This window comes from Chiroxiphia lanceolata, chromosome 23 (genome assembly GCF_009829145.1).
Source record: "Chiroxiphia lanceolata isolate bChiLan1 chromosome 23, bChiLan1.pri, whole genome shotgun sequence".
NCBI lineage: Eukaryota > Metazoa > Chordata > Aves > Passeriformes > Pipridae > Chiroxiphia > Chiroxiphia lanceolata.
The window spans coordinates 6,150,001-6,177,865 of record NC_045659.1 but is presented as its reverse complement, the minus strand read 5'-3'; the positions used below and the strand labels follow the sequence as shown (position 1 = coordinate 6,177,865).

Sequence of the window (27,865 nt, the reverse complement as noted above, 5' to 3'; positions counted from 1 at the left end):
TGGGGTGATGCAGAGTGGGACCATCCACCTCTGTCAGAGGAGGGAGCTGATCCAGCATCTCCCCTCTCTGGTACCTCCTGTAAGGGGGGGTTCCTTCAGCCCTTATGACTTCAGAAGCCAGCAGCAGCTCCCGTGGGATTCCTTTGGCATTCCTGCCTCCAGAGGCACGTCCAAGAGGTTTTTGGGTGCACCAGGCTGGACCCTTCCCGGGGTAAGGCAGAAAGCCCAGATATTCCGAATATCCAGGGGAGCAGGGCAGGCAGAGGCCCAGGGGACCTCCAGGTGGGAACAGCAGCTCCTGCCATGAGGCCCCTGCAGGCAGGGGCAGGAGCTGGGCTGGGATCGGGGGATCGGGGCTGGATAAACCTCAGCCCGGCCGTGCTCTGCCAGCCTTTAGTTCAGCTCCTGGGCGAGAACAAACTCCACTCCCCGGGATCCGAGGGGCTGGAGCAGAACTTCCCAGCGGGCTGAACCCCTCGGACCCCTGTGCAGGACACGGGACCCCGCGGCCGCCCCTCGCTGCCCCATCAGCGCCTCCAGCTCACGTCGGTTTTGCCTCCCCAGCGCCGTGACAGCTGCCAGAGGTGGTTTTTTCCTGGCTGGCGGCTGGAATCGCCTTTCGCAGCCCTGGGTGCGGGGCTGACCACTCCCCCTCCCTTTGAATAGGCAGCCCTGCCGCACACACGATGGGATTTCCATCCTCTCCGGCGCGCAGGATACACCAGGTAGTTGGGAAGAGAGCGGAGACAAGTGTGGGAAGCCGTGGAGGACTTAAGCTTTTCCCTGGGTTTTCCAGCTGAGTCGTAAGTGGAGGGGGAAGAGAGGCTCTTTAAACTCTTTTGTGGGTTGGAGGTACCAGGAAATTTTCAGGGTATCTCAGATTTGTTTTGTTGGTGATTTACTTTTCCTCTCCCCATTTCCAGTCTCACCCAGTAACTGATTTGTGTGTTTGCGACTGCAAGGTCTTATAGAAATGTCTGAGCTGATACTTTCCTTCAAAAATCCCCTTTTTTAAAATATCAGGTATATAAATTTGATATGGATTTTTAGGGGAATATTATTTTTTCCTTGTCTAGGCAGAAGGCTGTGCCTTGGCATTTGTACAGTGGATTAAATTTGTAGTTCCTTTTATGTTTTGAGTTGTAATTTGGGTTTGAAAGGGGCTTGGTTTGTATTTGCTATGAGGGAGGGGAGAATCCAAGTGCTCGGCGTCGGGTGTTCACTCTTCACATGGAGCAGCACCTCAGACAGGGGCAGATTCCTGCCTTGGAGGGATCTTGGAAGGGGTTTGCTGTGACACCTGGGTGTGTTTTCCCCAGCAATGCCATCCCCCCAAGGGCACACGGTGCCACAGGTGCCAGCCCTGGCCGGTGGGAGGATGTGCAGTGTGGCAGCCCCGGGGATGTGCTGCTGTGCCACTGCCATTCCCTGGGAAGGGCAGAGCCTGACCTGCCAGCCCAGGCAGAGGGAAGGGGGAGTCCCTGAGGAGCCCAGCCAAGGCCTTCCCCCCTTCCCATTTGTCTCTAAATCATTGCTTTGCATGTGGCCACTCACTGGGTATTACAGCCACCATCAACTTCCCATCCTGGGCTGTCAACTGACACCTTTGGGGGCTGTGGGCTGGCTCCAGAGTGGTTTCCTGCACAGCCTGCTCACGCTGCCTCTCATTCTGCTGGTTTTCAAGCTTTCCCGTGCCTGTCATGTACATAATTTCCTGAAAAAAACTGATTTTTTTGGTCTCCCCCGTCACTTTTGGGGATGAACCCCCTCACCCAGGGGCTGGGGGGTGTGTGGGTGCATTTTGTGCCCCCAGCACTGGTTTATGTGTCTGTGTCCCCTTGTCCTAGGCTTCACTGTAGAGTTTTGGGGTACCACATGCTCCTCCAAGGCAGAAAACTGTCTCCCTCTTTATACATCTGGCCCAGAGAAATGAAGGGTACCCTCCCTTTCCGCAGCAGTTTGGGTGCCTGGGGAAGAGAGAGGCTCTCAGAGCACCATCAGACCTGGGCAGGCTGGTCCCAGTTGTCCTGCTGGGGGTCCTGCAGGGATCCTGGAGCACAGCACAGCCTCCCAGCTGGGCTGGCAGTCCCTGTGCCAGGGGCAGCCTGGGCTCTGGGATCTGGGGAATGTGCTCCCTGTGGTGTCAGAGCCTTCCCTGGGGCAGGGAATCCCTCCTTGCTGGCTGGGAACCCACCCCATTCCCCAGATCCCATTCCCTCCCCTGGGCTTTGTCCCGGCCGAGGCCCTGGCCCATGACATTGTGCTCTGAGGCTGCTGCTTCACAGGGGCAAATTCAGGAGCGAAGGAACAGATGACCTAATTAACCTGCCCTTCACATCTCCCTGCAGTTGCAGGAGCTGCAGCAGCAGCATGATTTAATGGCAGCAGCCCCTCTGGTTTAGCATCCCTCCTAAACCCCTCTGCCTGCCATGACCCTGCTGTCAGCTCACCATACATCTGCTGGGCTGCTCAGGGGGGGTTATTCAGCTTAATTATAAATTAGCAGCTGAGTAATTGATGAATGAACAGGGGAAAGGAGAAAGCTAAACAAAAAACAGTTTGCTACAAGCACAGAGAGCAAAGGCACACGTGTAAGGGAACCGTCCTGGCACTGTCTCATGACCACTGCCACCCAGCCCGGCCAGCGTTTATCCAGCCAAATGGGAAGGCTCTTGAGATCCCATCATATCTCCTTCAGATCTGACAGGCACCGAGGGAAGAAAGAGCCCAGCTGAAGCAGATGGGATGTGCTGACAGGCGGCCCCTGCCCCATCTTTCCCAAAAAACTCCTCCGGACGCGCTAATCCCGCGGCAGTCCCCGCCCCGCAGTTAAGATAGTGCTCAGACCCTCTCCCCCTCACTTTCCCCGGGTGACCTCGGCCAGGTCGTTTAACCTCTGGGAGTATTTACAGCGGGTGCAGAAGGGCAATTACCGCTCTATTTACCATTTCTACTCTATTTACAATTGCTACTCTATTTACCATTGTTACTCTCTTTATCATTCCTATTCTATTTACCTTTGCTACTCTATTTACCACTGTCACTCTGTTTACAATGGTAAACTGTTGCTCTATTTACCATTTTTATTCTATTTACCATTCCTATCTCTTTACCACAGCAGTATTTACTGCCCTGCCTGCTTTCCCTTCACTAAATCAGCTGTTATCTGCAGGAACACTACAAAGTTTTGAAATCCTAAGAACTGTGGGATTTCCAGCAGTTAAAAAGCATGGATTGTGACTAAAGGAAGCACACTCATTTCTGCTGCTCATGCTCCTGCCTTAGGGATGCTCCTTTTATTTTAAGCTGGTGCCAGGGTTTGATGAATTGAAGGGGTTTTTAACATGCCAACAGATCAACAAACACTCCCTCCCCTGAGAACTGAGCTGGCAGGAGGCCTGGAAAGTGCCAGGATGCCAGGGGTTAAAGACCTGTGGAAGGATGTCATTTCCACCAGCTCTTCTCCCCACCCCCTCAAAGATGATGAATTATTCCTTGATGGATAAATCAAGCGGCTATCATGGAGCAGCTCTGGGGCAGGAGCTGCCAGCCCACGGGGAAGGGGCTGCTTTGCCTTTTTAAAGTCTTCATTCAGGCTCTTGAAGCCAGAAACACTTTGGTGGGGTTGCTGGTGCTGCCCCATCCTCCTGGAGTGACCCCGTGGAAAAGGAATCTTCCTGGTTTATTGGGATGGAGGAAAAGGTGAGCAGCTGTCCCAGCTGTGCCACCCTGCAGGGACACCCTCACTGGGTGCCCAGCTGGGGCTCAGGGTGTGGGGTGGGCAGAAGCTCAGTGTGGTCCTACAGCTCAGAAACTGGGGACCAGTCTGAGCCTCTGCATTTTACAACATTAAACTGGGAAACAGAGATGGGAATCTGTTGGTTCCCACTGTGGCCTTACTCCACTTCCCTCTCCCCATCCTTAAAACAGTATAAAACTAAAACATTATATGAAAATATTGTGAAGTGTCTTCATATATCCAACAGGCAAAGTTTGTTGTGTTCTAATATATATTTTAAACTCCTTCCCAACTTTTGAAAGGGTGTGTGTGTTAATCATGAGGACAAACAGCGTTTCCCTTTTAAACTAAGCTTGGTAATTGATTTAAAATAATAATGATAAAAAAACCTTGTAAAAGAGGAGGGATGGATGTTGAAATGAAATTAAAATTTTAATTCAGTTTAGAAATGACCCAAGAGTCTCGTAGCTTTGGCTGGTACTTGATCAATTCCCAAAATAAATGCTGTTTCTCCCACACGTGTTTTCACAATAAGACGCAAATAATAAGGGCAAACAATAAGGCTGAAGTCAAGCTATTAAGTCATTAAGGATTTTACCAAATGGGTCTGATTCCCCTCTATTAATTACCAGCTCTCTGCAAGCTCTGGATCAGGATTATCTGGGGGTAAATCTGCAGTGATTTCCTCCATCTCAGCCAAGTTACCTGCCCTGATGGGCTCTGTCCTGAGCTCAGCTTGGCTCAGGGCCCTCATCAGAGCTGTCTGACAGCATCCAGGGGAGGGGAGGAACTATTTAGGCTCTTATTAGAGGAAGTTAAAGAGAAGCAAAATATCTCTCAAACATCAGGGAAACTTGCTGACAGTGAGAGACGTATTGGGCTGTGAAGTAGTTTCCTCTGGGAAGTGGTGGAAGTTCTGTTAAAATTAGCCTGGACACAGCACAGCAGAGCTCCCTTTCTGCTGCCTCTGGCCTCCTCTTCCATACCTGCTTTTACAGAGCACAATTATTCCGTGCACAGGATCCTTTTCTACCAGGGCCTGTCATTTAGTGGGTGGCATCTCTGCCCATGGAGGTGGGTTGTAAAGAGATGATCTTTAAGACCCCTTCCAACCCAAACCATTCCATGATTCCAGGTCCTTTTCACAGACTAGAGCCTATGTCTCTCTGTCCTTTAACCACTATCACCCACAAAACCTGCATCAGGTTGGGGGACTGATTTAACCTGCATTTAGGCTGGACTTGTCTTCAACCCCCAGGGGTGGGAGTGCAAACAGCTGCCTAGGTTTGTGTCGTGTTTCTGCCCCTCACCAGTGATTTTAACAGCACAGCTTGGAGGGGAAAGGAAACCAAAGAGCAAACTGGCCGTGAATCTCTCAGAGCTGCTGCCTAGAGATGATAATTCACCTCTCCCAGGCTCAGGAGGGGGTTGCTGGTGCTCTGGTTAAATCTTATTGATATTCCTGAGTGCACAAAGCCTTGTCCTGGGTGTCAGGACGGGTTTGGTGCCTCTGCTGTCACTGCAGCACATGTGGCTTCGAGTAGCAGTGTGTGGCCTCTTGCTGGAAGGTTCAGCTGGCAAGTGCAGCCTGAGAGATGCAAACGACGCTCAGTGAGGCATGAAAGCAGCTCTTGAGAACCGTGGGACTCAGGTGTCTTCATCAAAGGCAAAAAAACCCCAGAGCAAACCCCAACTGCCTATTGCACAGGCTGCAGAGAGCAACAAAACTGCTTCCAAGAGCTGCTGCTGAACTGCTCTTTGAGGGCTGTAACTCCTCACTCTCGGACACGTGTGTGGCTCTGAAACAGGTGAACCAGCCCAGGGTTTCTCTGCCTCCATTTCACAGTGTCTGTCATGTTCTGTGCAGTTTGGCAGCACTAATCTTGGCTTTAGGGCAAGGTCAGTTCACCTGAGATGGTTTACATGTCCTGAGGGTGAGGATCAGGGGACCAGCGTGTGGGGCTGACAGCCTTGACCTTCCTTAGGGAATGCCCTTCATTCCAGGGATACTTCACCCCTGGGAATGTCCAAGGCCAGGTTGGACGGGACTTGGAACAACCTGGTTAGTGAAAGGTGTCCGTGCCCATGGCAGGAGGTGAAACAAGGTGGTCTTCAAGGTCCTTTCCAACCCAAACCATTCTGGGACTCTGTGATTACTCAGAAAGGGGCTCCAGCACCGTCTGTGTCTCCCCAGCTGCAGCCTCAGCTGCAAAGAGACTGAAATAAACGTGTTTTAACGCCTCGTTAGGGCTGGGAGGGCGTGCACAGATGCTGAGATTAGTTAAGGCTCCTCAGCCACAGTAACTCACACTCGGTGTGGTTTTGGGTACAGCACAAAGAGAAATGGGCTCGTTGTTCTTCCACCACCTCGGTAGTTTTCAGGTTTGTGAATTATAAAAAGAAAAGTTTTTCAAAACCAACAATGCCGGTGTGAGAACAAGAGTCAGTAATAACAGGCAGGAAATGATGATGATCATTTAATACCCTGCACACGCAGGTGTTCCGTGTTTGGCCATTACTCACCGAGCAGGGGGAGACAATGTCGGGGTCCCTGTTTGCTGAGGTGGTGAGTGAGGTACGGCCACAACAGCTCTGCCCTGCCCTGGGGCTGGAGAACTGCTGGCCAGCCCTGGGAGCAGAGGGAGGGCTGGGAGCAGATCCCAGTCCTCCAGGAGCTGTTCAAGGGGCCGGTGTAGGGGTGGAGCTGAAGGTAACGTGGCTGTGCTGGTTCTGTGGAGAAGGACCAAGCACAAACCTTGTGAAACACAAGTCTGATGAGGGGCTGAGGGAGTTGGGGGGGGGGCTCAGCCTGGAGAAAAGGAGGCTCAGGGGGCACCTTCTGGCTCTGCAACTCCCTGACAGGAGGGGGGAGCCAGGAGGTGTCAGGCTCTGCTCCCAGGGAACAAGGGACAGGAGGAGAGGAAACGGTCTCAAGTCGCACCAGCGAGGTTTAGGTTGGATATCAGGGAAAAGTTCCTCACCCGAAGGGTTATCCAGCACTGGCACAGGCTCCCCAAGACAGTAGTGGAGTCACCTTCCCCGGCATTGTTGAACACTGTGTATATGTGGTACCTGGGGATGTGGTGTAGTGGTGGACCTGGCAGTGCTGGGGAATGGTTGGATTGGTGATCCCAGAGGACTCTTCCAACCCTCATGACTCTGTGATTTTATTCTGAGATGACTCAGACAAGTGTTTGCGTCTGCAGTGGTTGCATTTGGCAGCTCAGGGCTCTGCAGGAGCCCGGAGGGGTTTCAGAGGAGCTGGAGTTGCTCTGTCCCCTCTGGTTAAAGCAGCTCCTCATCCCTCAGGCTGTGCCTCTATCCCCAGATGGAAGCAGCCATTCCCTTGGCTCCCAGGCACATCCCGCCCAGCCTCCTCCCCCTCTGCTCCTTCCTCCAGCACCTTTGAGTCACATCCACCAAAACCAAGTGCCCTGGCCCTGCACTTTCCACTGGGCACTTAAAGGAGAGAGGGAGAAACATCCACAGCTCTGATATCAGAGCCACACTGCAGCTCCTTCACCTCAGCCACACAAACGGGTTCCTGGATCATTAAATATCCCATCTAAAGAGCAGCTCTGGTAGGACTTGCTCACAGGAGTAAATCCCATGTGAGGAATGCCAGGCAAGGCAGAGATTTAGCAAGACAAACATAAGCTAATCTGGGAAAACAGAGGATGTCTCCTGAAAACAGCAAAGTTCTTTGTGAAACAGGCTGGTTCCAACCAAGCTGTGACAGGAAAGGTGTTGAGCTCAACAAAGTGGCTTTTTTTTTCTCTCTCTCAAAAGAAAAAAAATTGGCAACGATTTCCCACCGATTCTCCAGCAAAGGAAATATGATCTCATCTTCCCTCAGAGCAGCTCCATCAGCTTCCAGGTGATAATTCATTCACCACTGTCAGGCTCTCCCCAGTTTACACTAATGGATCTGTGTGTTTGCATTGTTGATACAACCCATCTAATCACAGTATCTCCTCTTAATACAGATATTTTCCCCCTTTTCCAGCATTAAGGTGATGGTGTGCTCTGAGAAAGCAGGGATTATGACTGTGAGAAAGCAGGGATTTAACTGCTTCTCTCACTTTTTGTGGCCTGTCATCTAATCCATCTCCATTTTTGCAGGCACCTCCAAGATGATGAGTTACTACATGGACACAACCATTGGCAGTGCAGCCCCTTATCCTTTGGCTCGGCCTGGAGTGATGGTAAGGAACACCCAGGACAAGGGGGGAGAGCCTGAGGCTGGAGGAGGGTGGGTCTAGATCAAATATAAAGAAGAAATTCTTTATACAAGGGTGGGGAGGCCCTGGCACAGGGTGCCCAGAGAAGCTGTGGCTGCCCCTGGATCCCTGGAAGTGTCCAAGGCCAGGTTGGACGGGGCTTGGCGCAACCTGGGCTAGTGGAAGGTGTCCCTGCCCATGGAACTATATGATCTTTAAGGTCTCTTCCAACCCAAACCAGTCTGGGATTCTACGAAAGAAAGGAGCTGGGGTTATTTTTCTACCCCAGCAGTGGGTTTTTCTCCAGCCCACTGCGAGGGTTTGGTGTCATCCACTGAGTACTCCAAGGTTTTAGGCAGCCCAGAGCAGCTCCCGAATTCCCAGTGTTTACCCAGAGCTTATCTGAAGCTCTGGAGCCTGCAAACCTCCCCTGGAAATGGGATCCTGACTCGGATTTCCTGCGCTTGTGTTGGGAGGAGGGTTCTTGGAGGGCCCATTGTCCCGGTGCCTCCGCCGGCCGGGCTGACCTTCACCTGCAGGGACGAGTGTGGGGGGAACAGCACAAAGCACAGCTTTGGCAAAGATTCCCTTGCTTTTCTGGGGGTTTGGGACAACTTGGGTGCTCCCTCTGCTGAGCCAGCTCTGTTCTGTGTGGGCAGTTGATGGGCAGTTGTATATAATATAATTTGGAGTGTGATCCTGGACACAGCCAGGCCAGTGACCAGGGACAGGCTCTGGGACAGGCTTGGCAGTGCCTTGAGCCTTTTTTAGAGAAATCAGACCCAGATTTAGAGAAATCACCTCAACATTTAGAGAAATCTGACCAATATTTAGAGAAATCACCTCAACATTTAGAGAAATCTGACCAATATTTAGAGAAATCACATCCACATTTAGAGAAATCTGACCAATATTTAGAGAAATCACATCCACATTTGGAGAAATCACCCATACTTAGAGATATCAGGCCCATATTTAGAGAAATCACCTCCAAATTTAGAGAAATCACCTCCAAATTTAGAGAAACCACCTCCACATCTAGAGAAATCAGACCCATATTTAGAGATATCACCTCCATATTTAGAGAAACCAGACCCATATTTAGAGAAATCAAGCCCACATTTAGAGATATCAGACCAATATTTAGAGAAGTCAGACCCATATTTTGAGATATCAGGCCCATATTTATGGAAATCACCTTCATATCTAGAGAAATCGCCTCCATGTTTAGAGAATTCAGACTAATATTTAGAGAAATCACCTCCATATTTACAGAAATCAAAGAACACTTGCTGAAAAGCGCAATTTTCACCAAAATAGGAAGAAAAGGCCACTCTGAGTCATGAAATTTTTCTGAGGCAGCTCCATATCTTCCCTTTAAATGGTTCTGAGTGTGCATTTGGCTTTTAAATATTGATTGGAGATGAAGCAAAGCCATTTCCCTTGTGGGGAAATGGTAATAATAATAAAAAATTAAAACATCCTGCATTTATTTATAGGTATTTGTATGTTATTATCCTCTTATAAAGAGATAAACACTTAAATGCAACATATATATTATATGGTATATATGTATATACATGTACATGTATATGGTAAATATATATATAAGGTATATACACACATATATACTACATATTTATGGTGTATCCATTTATATACACACTATAAATACAGATATTTATAAATATATATGTATAAAACAGGTCTGTGCAGAACAAAATGAAAATTATATCCTATGATTGTTTCTGAATTGATAATCTTAAAGGTTTTTCCCAACCCAAACAATTCTATATATAATTTGTGTATATAATTTGTATATATATATATAACAATTTGTATATATAATACAGATATCTTCTTTATAGAGGCTGAATCTAACTTCATACACAATAAAAATAAAAGTGTAATTCATATTGAGTTCTAACCTAGAATACATATATGTGGGTATGTACTTATATCACACATATAATGTGCATATACACATATAATGTACTATATGTAAGTGATATAATACAATAATATGGTATATTATATATATGGTATATATAGATGATATATAGAGATGGTATATTATATGTATTATAATATCGTATATTATGTAATATAAATGCAATAATACATAGTTTATATAAATATACATGTGTATATATATGTAAATATATGGGTATCTATGTATATAAATACACATGTGCACATAGGAGATGTATATCTCATACACACATTAATACCTTTATGTGTACACACAGGTATGCCTGTGGACACAGAAATAAAACCAATACAAATACAAATAACCCAAATATAAATATAAATACAAGCGTAATGATCACAAATAATGTCAGCATAAATAGGAACAGGAACAGACACGTGGCAGCTCACCCCACAGCATGGGGACCATAATGCCTGGGCAGGGCTGTGGCTTCTGCACCCCCCTAGCACCCTCCTCATTTCTGGGGGGTTTGGGGGCCTCCTGCTTGTGCTGCCAAAATATCCCTGTAATAGTTTGGGGGCTGGAAAAAAGCCTGGCCATGAGGGGTGTCCTGCTGGAGCCCCTCCCAGCCCTCGCAGGGCCTTGCTCTGCACCTTTGCTTTTCCCTCCCCTCTGTTCAAAAAGGACCCTTTTGCCTCCCCGTGACACCCCTCAGTGACAGTTTTTGGGAGCACACCCTGTAGGAGCAGAGCCCGCTCTCTGTTTTGGGGGAAGCTTCGCTGCCACCTCGCCCTGGGTGTCTCTCTCGGGGTCCTGCTCCGCTGACACTTTCCCTCTCCCTCTTCCAGAAGGTGGGAGCTGCCGGTGCCTGCGAGGATCCCTGGGTGAGCTGTGGCTTCCAGGCCTCCTGCTGCCCACCCCGGCCCTGCTGCCCGCTGTGGGACGAGCCCAGCACGCAGGAGGTGCCCACGGGGCTGGAGCACTACGGCACAGGTAGGACACTGGGGGTGCTGGGGGGCCTCGGGGGCATCTTTGGGTGAACAACCAAACCTAAAGCCCCTCTGTGCACTGTTTGGTGTCCAGAGTGTCCTCCTGGTCTCCTTCCTCCTACATTTGCTTTCTGCCCCAGTCCCGGCTTTCTTTTTGGTTTTTTTTTTTGCCTTTAATGCATCCCCAAGGCACAGCATCACCAGGCTGGTGCCTGCCTTGCTGGGGTCAGTGCAGATGGGGCCAGAAAGCAGATAAACCCCTTAAAACTGCTTTGTTCAACTATTCCTCTCCTGTCAGAGCAAAGCTGAAGGATGGGAGCTTCCTTCTTCCCTGCCATGGTGTGAGAGAACTTCTCTCCTCTTTCAAGTGGTTATTTTGCTGTTTTTTCTGATGTTTTGAAGTCCTGTGTGCACCCCCCTTGCATTTAGGGACAGCAGCCCTGGTTGCTGCTTGCTGGGATCTTCCCAGCCATGGGGGTCTCCAGGAGGATATCGTGGGCAGGGTGGACCTGCCAACCTGCTGGTTGCATCTTCAGCATTTCTCATGGCATTTGCAGGACTGATGTCCTGGCGAGTGGCTTTGGAAAGGGCCATTCATGGAAGGCTGCAAGGAAATGGGAACTCACGAGTTTTCATTCCACTGTGGTTGTAATTTTGAGTCTCTTGTAGCTCCATGCCTTGCACTGGCACAGGTTGTCCAGAGAAGCTGTGATTGCCCCTGGATCCCTGGAAGTGTCCAAGGCCAGGGCTTGGAGCAACCTGGGCTAGTGGGAGGTGTCCCTGCCCATGGCAGAGGATGGGACAAGATGAGCTTCAGGGTCCCTTCCAACCCAACCCCTTCTGGGATTCCATGATTCCTTGGCAAGGTGATGTCACAGCCTCCAGGTCCCACAGCTGGAGAGGTGTGGCCACGCTGGGCCATCCTGGTTGCCATGTGTGCCCAGCTGAAGCCATGCCCTGGTGGTGCTGCAGGTTGGGCTCCTCTGACACATTCAGAGCCCAAAAGCCGTTACAAAGTCACCGCTGACTAATTCTTGCCCCACACGTTGTTCAACACCTGAATCTTCAAGCTCAGCTTGCACTTTGGGCTGCTTTTGTGGAAGGGGTCCCTGCCCATGGCAGGAGGGTGGAATGAGATGGTCTTTAGGGTCCCATCCAACCCAAACCATTCTGGGATTCCAGAGCAGACCAACCCAAACCACTCCTGCATAACCAACTGGCAGTGCAGATGTGATCACACAGGCAGGTGGGACAGGGAACAGTTTTAAACTAAAAGAGGAGAGATTTAGATTAGATATTAGAAGGGAATTCTTTACTCACAGGGTGGGGAGGCCCTGGCACAGGTTGCCCAGAGAAGCTGTGGCTGTCCCATCCCCAGAAGTGTCCAAGGCCAGGTTGGAGCAATCTGGGATAGTGGAAGGTGTCCTTGCCCGTGGCAGGGGTGGAACAAGATGGGGATTTAAGTCTCTTCCAACCCAACCCATCCTAGGATTCTGTGTCAGGTGGGCAGTTGTTCTCCTGCCCCTGGGATGGGTGATGGGACCCCAGCCCAGAGCCCTGTGGTGCTGTGGCAGAGCAGAGGGCTCAGGTACAGCCTGGCACGGGCACAGAACTGAGGGAAAGGGCTCAGGTTACACAGATGTGATCTTTGCAAAGGGCCAATATGAAGTTTATGTTTCACTTTAGTCCCACATAAGCCTGTCTTGAAGCACTTAAATCCCATGTAAGCCTTGGCATGGCATGTGCTGCTCTCCTGTGGCTTGTTCCAAGCTCGTTAGCTCTTCACATTGGCCCCTTGGGGAGGCAGAACCCTGATGTTCAGAGACTTTTTGCAGCTAAAGAGTACAGCAGAACCAGGGACTCTTGTCAAATGTACAGTCTGAAATCTCTCCTTGGCAAAGATTCAGGCATTTGGGTTTTTTTTTTACATTCTCCTTTGGTGAGCGCTTGTGTGTGAGCAGGAGGTGGACACAGAGAGCTGTGCCTGTGACTGGAGCAAAGCTCCTCTGCCTATTCCCAGCCCTCCTTATTCCAGCTATTTGCTCAACTCCTGTGGGTGACCTCTCTCAGCATGATGTCAGCTCAGCTCTGATGAAATCTGCCCCGGCAGCATTTGGATTTGCTCAAACATTTTGTAAATCTGTGCCTGGAAAGTTTTCTTAGTGGGTTTTTTTCCCTCCCCTCTCCCCTTTTCTGTGGAAGTGCTCTCTCCAGGGACCAACGTATCTGCAGCCCAGATCTTCATTACCCCACGCTGGCTCTGTGAAATGTCCTCTTCCAGAGGCTGGAGCCTCCTTCAAACCTCAGTGAGGCCAGGGAAAGAACTCAAATTGGCATAGTCTTCCACAGCTTTTGATCAAACTTTTGGCACTTTGGCACAGGTAAAACAGGCTCCTGGTTCTCTTGCAATATCTAAGGGTCACTTTTCAGTTCTACTCGTTGCAATGCAAGGTACTCTTTCTCTGATTTGTTTTTTAGTGCTGCTGTTTCTTCAGTCTAGAGCAGTTTCTAATTTTAAATGAGAGGAAACTCTCATTTGTATATAGGGCCAGGAACAGTTTTCATTTCTCCTTTGTGTCTCGGGTGCACATTAAAACCATTTGTCATCTATTCTTCTGGTGTACTAGAGGCTATTTTGGTTTTCATGGTCTCGATGTTGGTGAAAGAAACAAGTCAACAAGGAAAATGCAAGTGTGAATATATCCCCTTGCAATAGAAACCACACTATTTCTAAAAGTTTGAGAGCTGCCTTGTGTTTAGAGGAGATGTTTTGCCTTTGAAGCTTGGCTGAGTTTATTTACACTGTGCTTGAGGCTGATAAGATTATTCAGTGATATGGAGAAAGGGAAGCCTGATGTGGATTTAGCTGTAGATGAAGACAAGAAGGGGTGGAGTTTTTTTGTTTGAAAGGCCAAAATTTGGCAATGGACCAGAGGCAGTTTTATTTGTTAGTTTGCTGCCACAGTCTGTGGGGCACATGTTGGGAACATCACTGCCCTGAGAACCAACCAGGATTCACAGCCAGAGAAAGGCACATCCCAGAGGTGACAGAATGAATCCAGCCAGAAGGGAACTGCTGCCTGTCTGTGGACAGGAGCTTTGCTCCCTGCACAGGTGGGATCAGGGCTGGAAAGGCCACTGCACCTCAGCTGATCCATCTGCCAGCCCAAAGAAACGCCACGGGCCTGCCCCGAAGTGGCAGCACTGCTGAGAGGATACTGAGAGTCACACTTACGTTTCATTCATAAGGAAACAGTATCCTGATATTACTCCCTGGCTGTATTTTTTTGGATTATACAAGGTTAGGCATAAAGTTGGAGTGAAGGAAAAGATTTGATAATGGTATTATCAAATTATTATGGAGCTCTGAGCAACCTGATTTTGTGGCATCCTGCCCAGGGCGGGGGTTTGAAGTGAGATGATCTTTAAGGTCCCTTCCAACCCAAACCACTCAGGGATTCTGTTCTTCCATGATAATTTCAACATGGACACAGCCCTGGCTGTGCTGCCTTTCTGAGCCAAGGCCACTGTGACAACCCCTTCCCCCCTAGCCGGGTTTGTTTTCCTCAGTGAGAGGTGAGCTAAAGCTGTTGTTGATGGCAGTGAGGATGGAAGGACCACTGGCTGAAGTTTCTACGACTGCTGTGCTGAATTAGCACCCTTGGAATGAAGGTGTTCCCAGCCTTTTGGATACTACTGGAGTATTTAGGGGAGTGATCTTAATTTCAGTGAGAAATGAATCCCAGAATGGGCTGGTGTCATGGTTTGAGATTCTCAAAATCCAATTCCCTAGTCTAAACCCCCTCCTACATCTCAACCTGGAAGGGACCTTCAAGCCCATCTCGTTCCAACCCTGCCATGGGCAGGGACACCTTCCACTAGCCCAGGTTGTCCCATCCAACCTGGCCTTGGACACTTCCAGGGATCTTTTGTAGAGGAAAAGGCAGAGCTGGTGCCTCCTGGGCATCAAGTCCCTGCAGCCTGGGCTGGTTTGGGCAGGAAAGCAAAGCCCTTGTAGCCAGAGCAACACATCCCGGGGTGCTCTGCCTCAGCAAAGCAGGGATGCATGTGCCCCCACCCTGCTGACCCTGTGAGCTCCCTCCCAGCCCAGCTCAGCCTGGAGCCAGCCAGGAGTCCCACAGGACCTCCTGCAGCCCTGGGGAGCTCTCCCTGCCTTTCCCCACGTGGCCCCCTCCTCCTGCACGAGTCCTGCTCTTTTCCCGCTGGAGAATCCCGGAGGAAAGTGCTTTCTGGGAGCGCTTTCTGGGCCGGCTTCCAGGCCCACGCTCGGGGGAAGGGGCTTGGGGAGGAGGAGGAGGGCGGGGGAAGGGGGAAGGTGAAAGCTGACCGTGCTCAGCCCGATGGCTTCTCCAGCTGCAGCACATTTTCCGAGCGAAGCTTTTTTTTCTTAAAAAAAAAAATCTGCATTTTTTTTTCCTTCATGTCCTTTTATCCTATTTTTAACTGTGGCCTCCTTCCTTTTCTCAGCCTCCTCCAACACTTCCCCCTCCCCTGCTGCTGCTGCCTCCCCCGCACGCTCTGCTCTCGCAGAGATGAATGGGAGTCTTTTCACAGGGCAGCACAGCTGCCTGTGGCTGCAGCCTGGCAGGACATCCCAGCCCTTCTCCTGGGCCGGCCAGGATCTCCTCTCCATCCTTACTAAACCAGGAGCAGGCAGGGGAGGATGTGCAGGAAGGTGAAGGGAAGCAGAACAGTGGGAAAAGGATGAGCCACCGTGGGGAGGGATGAGCGAGAGGGTGATGGAGGTTAATTCATCTCACTGGATCTTAATTCATCTCACTGGATCTTAATTCATTTGGTGGCTCAACAAAAGCCCTGCACAAACTCCTGCCTCTGCCCCACCTGCTGCCCCCACCCCCTGAGCTCTGCCAGGGGATGGATGAGCCCTTTCTGCTGGGCTGGGGCACCCTCTGGCTGAGCTGGCACAGCCTTTTGTGCTCTGCAGCTGTTTGTAGCCTGGTGGGAGGGGTTTTCCTTTCACTTTTCCTTGGTGGCATCTTTGGGTGTTTTGTTGGCTCCAGTTCAAGCTTCTCTCCTGGGGCACTCTGGGCTTGGGGAAGGACACATGGAATTTTCCCTGTTAAAGGCACTTTCCAACCTATTGGTAGAGGGAGAAGATCCCTCAATGCTTTAGGAATAAATTTGGTGGAGGGAAAAGATCCCTCAATGCCTTGGGAATGAATTTCAGAGCCCTGGGCTGCCTGTGGTGTCTTAGACTGTCCTGTGCAGGATGCTGAGCAGTCCCTGGTTTCCTCATCAGGTCAGTGGGAGCTGGGATATCTTCTTTGTGTGGGTCCTGGTTGTTTCCCAGGTGAGGAACACACACCCAGGTGATGCTGTGACACTCAGTGCTGCTCTAACCTGCTGCAACTCAGCACTTGGAGGGGTTTATTTGCTCTGAAGCAACAGAATGACAAAAATCCAGGCTTTCACTTTTCCATTTGTTTCCTGCCTGACTCTGGAAAATTTCTGGTCAAAACCCAAGGGAGCTCCCTGGATCATCACCAGAGAAGGAGCTCTGAGCTCTTTTCCCACTTGGCTGCAGCCTGGATCAGCTGGGGAGCAGGGATCCTTCTCTGAGCAGGGGATTGGTCCCCTGGATGGGGCTGGGTGAGAACTGGAAGGTTCTTGCTTGATTTTTGGGAGAAATATGCAGATTTTTTGGGGTCCTCAAATATAACCAGGGGGTGGGAGCTCAGCAAGAGGCAAAACTCAAGTTGTGGAGCTGCACCTCCCAAAACTGAGCAGCTCCAGTGTGCTGTGGGGGAGGGATAATGGGATGGAGAGTCGAGGGGGAAAGGGATAAGCAACAAACTATCCAGGGCTTCCCTGGGCCCTTGAGGATGGCTGCAGAAGATGTCTGGTTTTGAGATATTCTTGGAGTAGGATTGATCCCTGTGTAGGGATAGAGTGAGCTGGATGTACCTGTTTCTTTTTCCAGAGGAGGAAACCATCCTGCATCACCACACACTTACCTCAGGCAGGCCACACAAAAACCGGGGGGGGATTTGAGCTTTCCCAAGAAAATTTCCCCAAAACCAAGGCCCCTGGGGATCCAGGGCAGCAGAGCAGCCTCTCTGCAGGGTTTGGGTTGCTGTGGGTGGGCTGTGCTGGGCTGGCAGGAGCAGAGGGAGCAGCATCAGGGAGGGCAGAAATATGGGACAGGCTGCCCAGGGAATCATGGAATGATCATCCTTGGAAGCATTCAAAAAACACGTAGATGTGGCCCTTGGGGACATGGTTTAGTGGCTGGTTAATGCTGGGCTGGATGTTCTTAGAGGGCATTTCCAACCCTGATGATTTCCTGGTTGTTTTTTCTCTCTGGATGGACAATGGGATGCCAGGAGAGTCTGGGGACAGGGGAACTGGGACCCTGCAAGCAGCCTGTTCCTCTCAGCTCCTGGCAGCACGGAGCAGCTCTCCCCCTCCAGATGTTCTGTGTGTTTATAGCTGCTGAGCAAGGCACTGAACTCTCTCATTAATACTTTTCTCTCTCTCTCCCTCCCGTCGAAGCCAGAAGTCTCAGCTCAGAGCTGCAGCTGGAAGGAGCTGGGGTGAGGGGTGGGAGAGAGGAGGGAGGTGGATGCAAACCTCCCATCCCGTTCAACTCCCCCTCCCCCGCTTCCCTCCCCCCGAATCCTCCCAAAATACACATGCCCCAAAAAAAGAAAAACACTAGCAGATTTTTTATTTCAGAAAGTAAACACTTAGGCCATGGGGGTCTGGAGGTTATGGGAAAAGAGGAAACCATTGGGCTAATCAGGCCGGGACACACTTCCCCTGCTGAAATAAAGCAGAAATCCTTGCCTTGCAGGGCGCCGGCGCGTTAACCCTGGAGCTGCCAGGGAGGGGAGCTCTGGGGAGCTCTGGGAGCACGGCCCTGCCCACGCCTGCTCCCTCAATCCCTGGGTTTTAGCCAGGGGAAGCGTGACGGGGAAGGGGAGCCAGCGCTCCGCAGCAACCCTTTGGCATTCCAGCCCTTTGGGAACGAGCTGTTGGGAATTTTTGAGTAGGAAATGAATTTTTTTGCTCTGGTTTATGAGCCATCCTATAGAATTTCAGTGCTGTTCTTGCCTGAGAACTCTGCCTGAGAGGAAATCTTGCTCTACTTGAATCAGCGAGATCGGGGTAATTTCTGCAGAGCTTTTCAGAAAGCTCCTTTTTCCATCCTTTTTAGATTTGCATGAGGTGTATAAGTGATTAGATCATGGATTCTTTGGTTGCAAACCCTTCAGGGAGGAATCCTTCCTGCTCTCTTTTCCCCCTGTGTCTGTAGAGCACACGGCACATGGGGCCTGGCTGGGACATGGGACACCTTGGTGCTCCTGCAGGACAGGGAATGGCTGTAGTCCAGCTGAGAGTGAGCTCATGGGCCCTTGGTACCAGCTTACAATCTCAGTTTACCCTCTCTGAGCCTGGCCTTGGACTTCCATCTCCAGGCCCATGGGGGGATTGTCGGGGTGTCCCATGCAGAGCCAAGAGTTGGACTGGATGATCCTGATGGGTCCCTTCCAGCTCAGGAGTTTCTATGATCCTGTGATTCCACAGCTCCTGTCACGGCCTGAGCTGTGCACCAGGAACGGGTGTCACTCCCAGGTCTCACATCTTCTGGAACCACTGGAGCTCTGTGTGTTTTGGAAGGGCTGGATTCCAATCTCTAATAAATATCAGCAGCTGCCCATTGCTGTGACCTGGGTCTGTTTGACCACAGCTTGTCCCTGTGACTGCTCCCTGTCTATCCTGCCAGGCTTTCAGGGAAGCCTGGATAGATTTTTCACCCAGCTCCTTGTTGCACCCAGGCTGCCTTGGAACCCAAAGCCCATCCCAGTGTGATGGAATTCATGGCACAGCACCCTGAGCTCCCCCAGCCTTCCCTCTGCTCCCACTGAGTGGGACCAGGCCGGAAGCAAAAGCCACATGGAACAATTTGTAGCCAAGTGAAAGTGATCTTTCCGTTGGCACCAGGGAGGAGGTTTTCCCTCATCCCTTGGAGGGTGAGTGGTGAAAGGAGCCATCACCGGTTCCTTGAGCCATCAGCCCAACTCTTGCAACATTCCCAGCAGAGGCAAATCCCAGATAGGCTGTGATAGGGAGTGCAGACCTGCTGTGTCCCACCCTGCTATCTCAAGAATGCATTTGAACAGGAGCTGTTTCTGCAGCCTCTGGAGGTCGAGGCTTCAGATGGAAATCAAGCTGGAGAGACAGTCCCACAGGGCAAATTTCAGGATTTTTGGAGTTAGTGTTCAGCTCAGATAAGCCCTTGAGGGCTCAGATACTTTATCTGAACCTTATCTGAGCTATTTGCATCACTTCAGTCTGAGAAACTGCTGTCAGACATTTGGGGAGGGTTTGGTTGTATTGGGATGGTCTGTCTTTTCTTTGAATTGTTATTTCCAACACACGGACACCTCCAGGGGGGTTGGACTGTCCTGTGCCCCACACAGCTCCAGGAGCTGCTGTGCAGGCTGGAGAGAGAAAGAGCTGGAAGCAGAAATACCAGGCTTAGAGCCATGAAAGAGGAATGACAGCACTAGGATGAATATTCCTTGAAAGCCCTGGGAGGGATTGCATCTCTCTGCTTTCTTTCTAAAACTGAATAGAAACAGCTCAAGCTGCTGTTAATTGTGGGTGAAAATGATTCCTCCTTTTCAGAGCAGACCCAGGTCTGACCTTTCCAAATGAGCTTTGTTAGACTCTGTTTTGTGCATGGGAAGTTTTTCACCTTCTCTGGAGCTCCTGGGGGGAAATATGGGATCTGTGCTCTCCCACTGCTCTCCCAGATCCCTCTTTGTCCCTGCTTTGAAGCAATCAACTCCTAGACTGGGAGGACCCTGCAGTGCCTGGGCTGGATAAAGCACCATCCTCCTCCCAGAGGGTGGGGTGGGTTCATTCCCCTGAGCTCTCAGTCCTGATGGCTCTTCCCCAGCATCCACAGACACAGAATCATTGAATCCCAGGATGGTTTGAGTTGGAAGGGACCCCAAAGCTCACTTTGTTCCTGCCATGGCCAAGGTCACCTTCCACTAGCCCAGGTTGCTCCAAGCCCCATCCAACCTGGTCTTTTTAGGGAGGAAGGGTTCTCAGGGATAGAAACAGCAGTCCTGGCTGACATCCTACAGCTGGGATCTGGGAGACCTTGGACACACGACTTAACAGACAGTCTTTAGGCATCTAAACCCCACTGCCTTCCATGGAGTGAGGTGCCTGAACCCCTCCCAAGGCTCCTGTGAGCCCCTGCACAGCAGTTTCTCACGTTGGAGATGCAGATGATTAATTCAGTGCACATTTTATTGCAATGCTTAATTCACTGAGGTCAGGAGAGTGGCTGGGAGTCCCCAGGGAACTGTGCTGTGCTTGACCCTGCTCAACCCCCCCCCCCAGTCTGCAGCAACCCTTCTCTGCCCAGGGAAGCTGCTTCCAGCACGTGCTGGAGCTCACCCAGCCCAGGGATAGACCTTCCCGAGGGGTTTGGGATCAATAGGCCTGGCAGAGCTGCAGAGGGGTTTGGGATCAATAGGACTGGACAGAACTGAGGGGTTTGGGATCAATAGGCCTGGTAGAACTGAGGGGTTTGGGATCAATAGGCCTGGCAGAGCTGAGGGGTTTGGGATCAATAGGCCTGGCAGAGCTGCAGAGGGGTTTGGGATCAATAGGCCTGGACAGAACTGAGGGGTTTGGGATCAATAGGCCTGGCAGAGCTGAGGGGTTTGGGATCAATAGGTCTGGCAGAGCTGAGGGGTTTGGGATCAATAGGCCTGGCAGAGCTGCAGAGGGGTTTGGGATCAATAGGCCTGGCAGAGCTGCAGAGGGGTTTGGGATCAATAGGTCTGGCAGAGCTGCAGAGGGGTTTGGGATCAATAGGTCTGGCAGAGCTGCAGCCTGTGCATTGTTGGCTGTTCCACCACAGCTCAGAGGTGGTTCCTCCCCTGCAGCTGCAGGGAGGGACAGAGGGACGGGCAGGGCTGAGGGGCTGAGGAGCCCCTGCCTGTGTCAGGAGCAGAGTTTCCCTGTGCAAGAGCCACGGGAGACCTGCTTGCCGGCCTCCAAATGGCTTGAGTGAGGTGTGGGAAAAGCTTGGGATGGAGGGTGGAATTTGCATTGTTTTCAGCACGAGGCTTATGGAAGGAGATGCTCCAGCCTTTAGGATGAAACTTCTGATCCCCTCTTAGAGCCAGGGCTCCTCTTCTGGGGTCTTTCCTTCCCCTGGGATGCTGCAAGGGCAGGTTGGGATGGAAAACCAGGATCTCTGCAACTCCCTGACAGGAGGGTGGAGACTGGGGGGGTCGGGGGTCGGGCTTTTCTCCCAAGTACAAGTGACAGGACAGGAGGAAACGGGTTCAAGTTGCACCAGGCAGGTTCAGATTGGATATTAGGGAAAATTTCTTCATGGAAAAGGTGGTCAGGCACCGGTAGTGGTGGAGTACTCATTGCTGGAGGGATTTAAAAGCCATGTGGATGTGGCTCTTGGGGACATGGTTAGTGGTGGCCTTGGCAGTGCTGGGGGAATGGTTGGGCTCGATGATCTTGGAGGGCTTTTCCAGCCTTAATGATTCCACAATCTCTCCTTTAAATTCCTGAAGCCAAGGGGGAGCCTGCAGGAAAACAGGTTTGGCTTCACCCCACTCAGTGGGAATGTGCCTCTGATTTCAGCAAAGGGGAGTGGATGAATGCACAACCAAAAAGCAAAATAATCAAGTTCAGGACAGGACTTCCTTTCCTGGAAAGGGAAATGAGGCCGCTGACATGGCAGAGGCTGCGAGAGCAGGAACAGTAAAACACAAAAACACTTGGAGACATTTGTGCTTCCAGTAGCACGAATGGGATGGAGCAAAAGAAACTGCTCCACCAAAGGGCAGGTTGGATTTCTCGGGAGATCTGGCCCAAACTACTCCTCAGCTCATCAGCAACTATTTCTCAGGAGTCAAAAATGCCTCTCTGCCCTGGTTTGTGTGATTCACTCGCCGCATCTGAAGTTCAAGCGGGGCCAGAGGGCACAGAGGGCACAGTTTTAGCCAGACTGATGTCAGCACTGAGGTGGAATAGGAAAAAAGGAGGTGATGCCCCAGGGGAGCCTGTTCATGGAAAAATCCTAATTTGGGCAGTTCCCGGCATCTCGCAGAAGAGTCTGAGCTTGGGAGATTTCAACCCAGTTTTCCAGGCTCCGGAGGCAGGACTAGTTATGGAAGGCAGTGATGGAAGCAGAGCTGGCATCTGTGTCCTGCCCTGCACCAGCTCTTGCCACGCTGCACCTTGGGGGGTCTCCATCTCCCGGGGGACATCTCCGGAGGGGACCAAGGACACCAAGGGCCTCGTGTGTCTGGCAGCTCTGGCTGTGCTTCTATCCAGGCAAACAGCTACTCCAGGGAAGCAGGAGCACTTCTCCTTGCTTTCCAGTAATCAAGCTGACAGGATAACGAGGCAGCCCAGTAGCCTGCTCTGCCTTCCCCTCGTGCCGAGTTCCAGGCTGGGTGTCAGCCCAGTCCCCATATCTGCATGAAATATATCTTTTTTTTTTTCTTTTCTGCTTGTTGCTGCCAAAAGTGACAGATTGTTCTGCGGAAATCATCAATATTTTTGTGAAAACCAAACCCAAATATCCCCAGCCAAACCTCAGCGTTTTCTGGTGCTGGCTGTGCTGAGGCAGGAACAAACCTCCGTGGGAAATGCCACCAGGGGCAGAAAATGGAGCCATGGGCTGGGCTGCTCTGCTCCTCCTGGCTCCCTGAGCCGGGTGTGTGTCCAAGGCACAGGGTGGTTGAACCCAAGAGCTAAATTTGGAGTGTTTATTTAGGGCAGATTGGTGTAAACAGACGGGCTCTGTTGACTTGCAGTTCATCCCACAGGGTCTGTGTGCAGGGCAAGCACCCGAATTCCCTCCAAGTTTCCAACAGGATGCTCCACCTGAGCTCCACTCCAAGCTCTTTTTCCGACCTGAGCTCCACTCCAAGCTCATTTTGGAGGTTTCCCCCACCTGCTCTTGCCCTGTTGGATGCTGCCCTGTCGTTCTCCCCTGTTGGTTGTCAGCCCACCTCTGTGTTTAGCGAAGCAGAGACTTCTCTTCCACAACCCACAGGGATAACCTCCATATCCCTCGTCCCAAACCCCTCCCTGGAGGCCTCCCAGTGCTGCCCCCAGCAGCTCCAGTGGCTCAGGGTGCTGTGGGAGGATTTCCCACTCCACCCCACCCTGGAAGGGAGCGGTTTTCTCGGGGCTCTCCCACGCCTGCCCCGTGGCCCCCCCTCCTCCCTCCCCTCTGCTGCTGCTCCCTCACTTCATTAGCACCAGAGATGTTTATAAATGCAAGAGATAATATTTTGTGTTTCCAGTTTGGGTTTCCAGGGCAGCCACTTTCTGAGGCACTTAGGAAGTTTAGAGAAGACGGGGTTATATAAACGGTTTTCCCCCCTGGGCTCTTATTAATCAAGTGGCTTGTGGAGCCATTCCCATAGTTTTGGGATCAAGGGCACTGCCTGGGTGAGGGGAGGCAGGCAGGGAACACAAGGCAGCTTTTTCTTGGCTCCTGCCCCTTTTTTGAGGAGTTTGGGATGAATGGAGCTCTCAGACCTGGCTGTGGGGTTGGAAAGGAGCCGCAGGGTTGAGTAGCTGCTCCTGGGTTATGTTTAAATTGGGTTTTGGGCTTGACTCTCGTATTAGGCCTTCATGTGAGTTATGTCACATCTTGTAATGCTGATTTCCCCGCTCCTGTTGATGTGGCCCTGTAAAATTGGGTTATTTGGTGTAAAACCTTTGCATTTGTTGAGTGCAGGGTAAATAGGATTTTGATAACAACGTGCAACGAGTTGATCCTTGTGCTTTTCCAGTGAAACCCTATGGACATGTATATACACTAATCAATACATTCCCTGCTGCATTTCTAAAGCTTCCCAGCATTTTCCAACCCAGCTGGATGTGATTTCCACCATCACAGAATGGCTGTGAGCAGCACAGGTTTGGAAAACAGGAGCAAGCTTTGGTTCCATTAAAACAAACCCAAGCTCTGCCTCCTCCTCCGTGTCCTTCCTGCCCCTGTCTCCCTGCCAGGAGATGAGGAATGGGGTTTTTCTCTTTTCCTGGGGTGGATGGAGCTCTGTCTGCAGCAGCAGATCCAGCTGTTCCAAGCCTGGAGCTGAAGGTCCACAGGAAATCAGCTCATTAATCTGTTGACCCACCTTCCCAGTTTTCCAGCCACGCTCACTCGGTGTGAAAATGATGATTTAAATAGCCAAGGGTGGAAAATAATGATTTAAAGGGGGGTAAAGGGAATATTTGCAAGTATTGCTGACTGGAGCTTCGCCAGAAGGAAACAGTATTTCTTCTGGGTCTTGGGAGTGTGTGAGAAAAGGTGCTGAACATCTGGAGAGGTTTTGCAGTTTGCTGATGTTGTGATGTGGAACCAGGACGGGATGAAGGAGGGAAAATCCACTTGTGGCTTTTGGCTGGAGCTGGGGCAGGTCGGGTGTTCAGAATAGCCTTGTCCAGGGATGTCTTGAGGTTGTGGTGGCCTCCATCCACCCCAAAACACATCCCAGGACATTGCAAACACCTCTGTGGTCTTTGATGAATCTGGATGAATTTTCCTGACTTGCCAGAACTCACTTTTAAATGGGAAGGATGCTCCAAGAGATTGTTTTAATTAATCTCACAAAACACCAATCAGGCTTCCTAGCTAAAAGGCAGATTCCTTCCAGCTCATCCTCATCCCAGACTTCCCCTCCCACAGAAACTTCCTCGAAGAGGTGAATTAACTGGGTGAAAAGAGTTTGTTAACACGTAACAAGGCACTTTTTTTTTTTCCATTTTGCAATTCCTTCCCATATTAAAAGTGCAAAAATAGAAAGTTTTAGCTCTGGTTGAATGACACAACATTTTCCTTGTTTATTTTCTTTTCACTGTTTTAACTCAATGAAAAGTGTGGGAACTAAAAAAAAAAACCACCAACAAACTGGTTTGCATCGACCCGGAACATATTTAGAAAAAATATTTGCATCTGCTTTTCTCCTCCAACCACCAGCAAAGAATGAAAAATAGTCAATAAATCAGCTGTTTTCACAAGTTTTGCTGCAGGCAGTGGGAGAGCAGTTAGGGAGGCAAAGCAGTTTGTGTGCTGAACCCTCTTGGATCTCAGGATCTCTGTTAAACCGGAGACTGGACAAGAGGAAATGGCTTTGAATTGAAAGAGGGTGGGTTTAGATGGGATATTGGGAAGGAATTCTTCCCTGGGAGGGTGGGAAGGCCCTGGCACAGGTTACCCAGAGCAGCTGTGGCTGTTCCATCCCTGGGACTGTCCAAGGCGAGGTTGGACGGGGCTTGGAGCAACCTGGGCTAGTGGAAGGTGTCCCTGGACTAGTGGAAGGTGTCCCTGCCCATGGCAGGGGGTGGATGAGCTTTGAGGTCCCTTCCAACCAAACCCATTCTGAGATTCCCCAATAAACCCCCTGCAATAAGTGGTGACAGTGCTCGTGGCTGCCCAGGGGAGCCCAAACAGCCCCTGGGGTCGCCGTTCCCTGCAGACCAGCTGTCTCTGCCCCCTTCACACCAGCGAGGATTTAGGAGCAGGGCGAGCTAATCAGGAGACCCTCATGGGGAGAGAGGCGTGTTATTTAATTAGCTTTACAATGGACTGACTGGGAGGCACGTGGTGGCTCTAATGGAAGGAGATAGATGTCCTTTTAGCCGGGCTAATTGTTGGGAAATAGCGGGGGCTTTGTTCAGCCCCAGCATGTGGCCTGTGATCTCGCAGAGCCCAGGGGCTGCCCGCTTATAATTTTAGACAGATCTATTCAAGCCTGCTCTGCGGAGCGGGGCCGAACAAGACGGGCATTGTTGCAGAGCCAGGATCGGCGTCCAAGAAAACCACCCCGAAAAACCCAAACACGTGTAGGGAGGAATATTTCTCTGTCGTTTATTCACTATCATCCCTCCTTGCCAAGCGCAGACAGTCTCAGGAGGGTTTTCCAGCGCCGGGAGAGGGTTTTTCCTCTCTGAGACACGTCCCCGGGCGGATCCGTCAGCCCAGGGGTGATGCTGGGGGGTGTCTCTGCTGGGGAGGGCGGCCCCGGGGCTTTCAGTGCGGGGATGGGTCTCACCCCGTGATTCCCATGTTTTGGGCATGGTGTACGTCGGATAATCGTGCCCATCCCTGAATTATCCCCCCAGACTGGCTGTGTGCACCTGCCTCCTCACGGGCATGGACAGAGGTTTGGGATGGAGCGATCTTGGCTGTTGGATCAGTGTTTGTGCCTTTCAGGGACAACAAGGCATGGAAATCCCTGTTATCTTCCTGGAATTTTCCCCTCAAATCTCTCCCTGGAGAGACCCTGTCACAGTCCCCAGCCCCTGAGCTTTTCCTTTGGCACTGAACTCCCAGCTCCTTGTGAAGTGAGAGAGTGTCATTCTATTAAAAACAGGGATGAGGCACAAAGGTTTGTAAAGGGCTGTGTGGAAATATTGACCAGGAATTAAACTTCCATCACTCGAGTCCCTCTATCCTGGCCCAGAGTTAACCTGGGGGGCTCACTGCAGTCCTGTGTTTTATTTTCCTGTGCTGATCCCTTCCAACTGGCTGTGAGCAAGGGGGTTTTCCTGCTGGCTGCCACTTCTCAGGCTGTGGATTAAATACTTGAGGTTGGAGCTGGACTGACCATCCTCGGGAGGTGCTTGTGTGGCTCCTGGAACCTCTGTGGCAGTGAAGTGTGGCTGTCACTCAGTGTTTGGTGAAGCAGTGGATCTTGGTTTTGTGGTGGTGGGTTTTTTGAAAGGTGGAAAGAGCAGATAAGTGTCGGTGATTACAGTCTTGCTGTCCAGGAGACCATTTATTAGCAATGATCCTGTTGCCTCTCCTTCCTAATGTGTCCCAGGGAAGGGGAACTCAGGCAACATCAGAAATGGGCACCATCAGTAACTGGAGATAAGTGAATGCTGAGTGTGCAATGGCCACAAAGATGTGCTGCTTAAATCTGAGCTGGCTGCATTTGTTTGTGCTGGGGAGGAGCCTGAGGGAGAGATCTGGGCAAAGGTGAGAGGTCCTGCAGGCGAGGTTTGACGTGTATCACCTGCACAGGCTCAGAGTAATTGTGAATAGCAAGAGTTAAAGAGCAAAAATCCTCAGGTTTTATTTACCAGGAGCTCAGTGCTGTTACTTGAGGGGAGAGGGAAATGTACAGAGAGTGCAGAACAGCTTACGAGGATTTTCCATCCAGCCACTTCTTCCAGCAGGGAAACAAGTGAGTGACAGCACCCCCAGCAAGGACATTCCAGGCACAGTTACACTGTTGGAGCCCAGAGCAGTTAATCAGGTTATGGACCAGCATGGGAGCTCTGGGGAACCAACAGCAGGAGGCAGCTGAGGGTGCTCAGGCAGCTCGTGGGGCTCGATCGAGGTGCCCACGGCGTGGAAGAGGCCGTGGCTCCGTGTGGGGATGTGTGTGCTAGTCCTGACCCCTGGCTGGCCACAAAGCTGCTTTTGTGAGCCATCTCTGCTGGGAAGTTAATGACAGAGGAGCCAGGGAGGCTCGGAGGCGGCTTCCTGGAGGGCAGTCAGAGGAGGGTATTGTGGTGGTGTCTCAGGGCCGAGCGGGGCCTGAAGCTGCATCTCCAGCGGGAACAGAAACGGGCTTTTCATGTGCCAGCCCCGAGGAGGGACTTTCCGTGACTGCAGCCCTGGAGCACGGGGCAGAGAGGGGACCCCAGGGCCACAGCCATGTGGGTCACGGAGGAGCCAAGGCTCTGGGGATGGTCAGCACAGACCCTGGCTCTGGGAGCAGCCTGGCTCCCCCAGGGCACAGCGGGACCTGCCGAGGAACCAGCTCTCCTTCCATGCCCGTGTTTCCATACCGGAGTCACCGGGACCAATCCAGCCTCCTTCTCCCAGCGTAAAACAAGTGACTCAAACACTTCCCAGCTTGAAAGGACTTCTCGTATCATTTTAAATTCCAGGAAAGGTAAATCCCTGGGGAATGGCTGTGGC

The 27,865-nt window shown here is 51.1% G+C and overlaps 1 protein-coding gene across 1 annotated transcript in view; it reads left to right on the top strand.

Annotated features, from left to right (window-relative positions):
* The first annotated feature begins 700 nt into the window (after positions 1–700).
* ETS1 (ETS proto-oncogene 1, transcription factor) overlaps positions 701–27,865 on the top strand; it is an 83,147-nt gene continuing 55,982 nt past the window's right edge. The window contains exons 1-3 of the mRNA XM_032709603.1: positions 701–803; positions 7,862–7,944; positions 10,738–10,882. Coding sequence (XP_032565494.1) covers positions 7,873–7,944; positions 10,738–10,882 — 217 coding nt within the window. The 5' untranslated portion in view covers positions 701–803; positions 7,862–7,872. The remainder of the gene's footprint in view (positions 804–7,861; positions 7,945–10,737; positions 10,883–27,865) is intronic.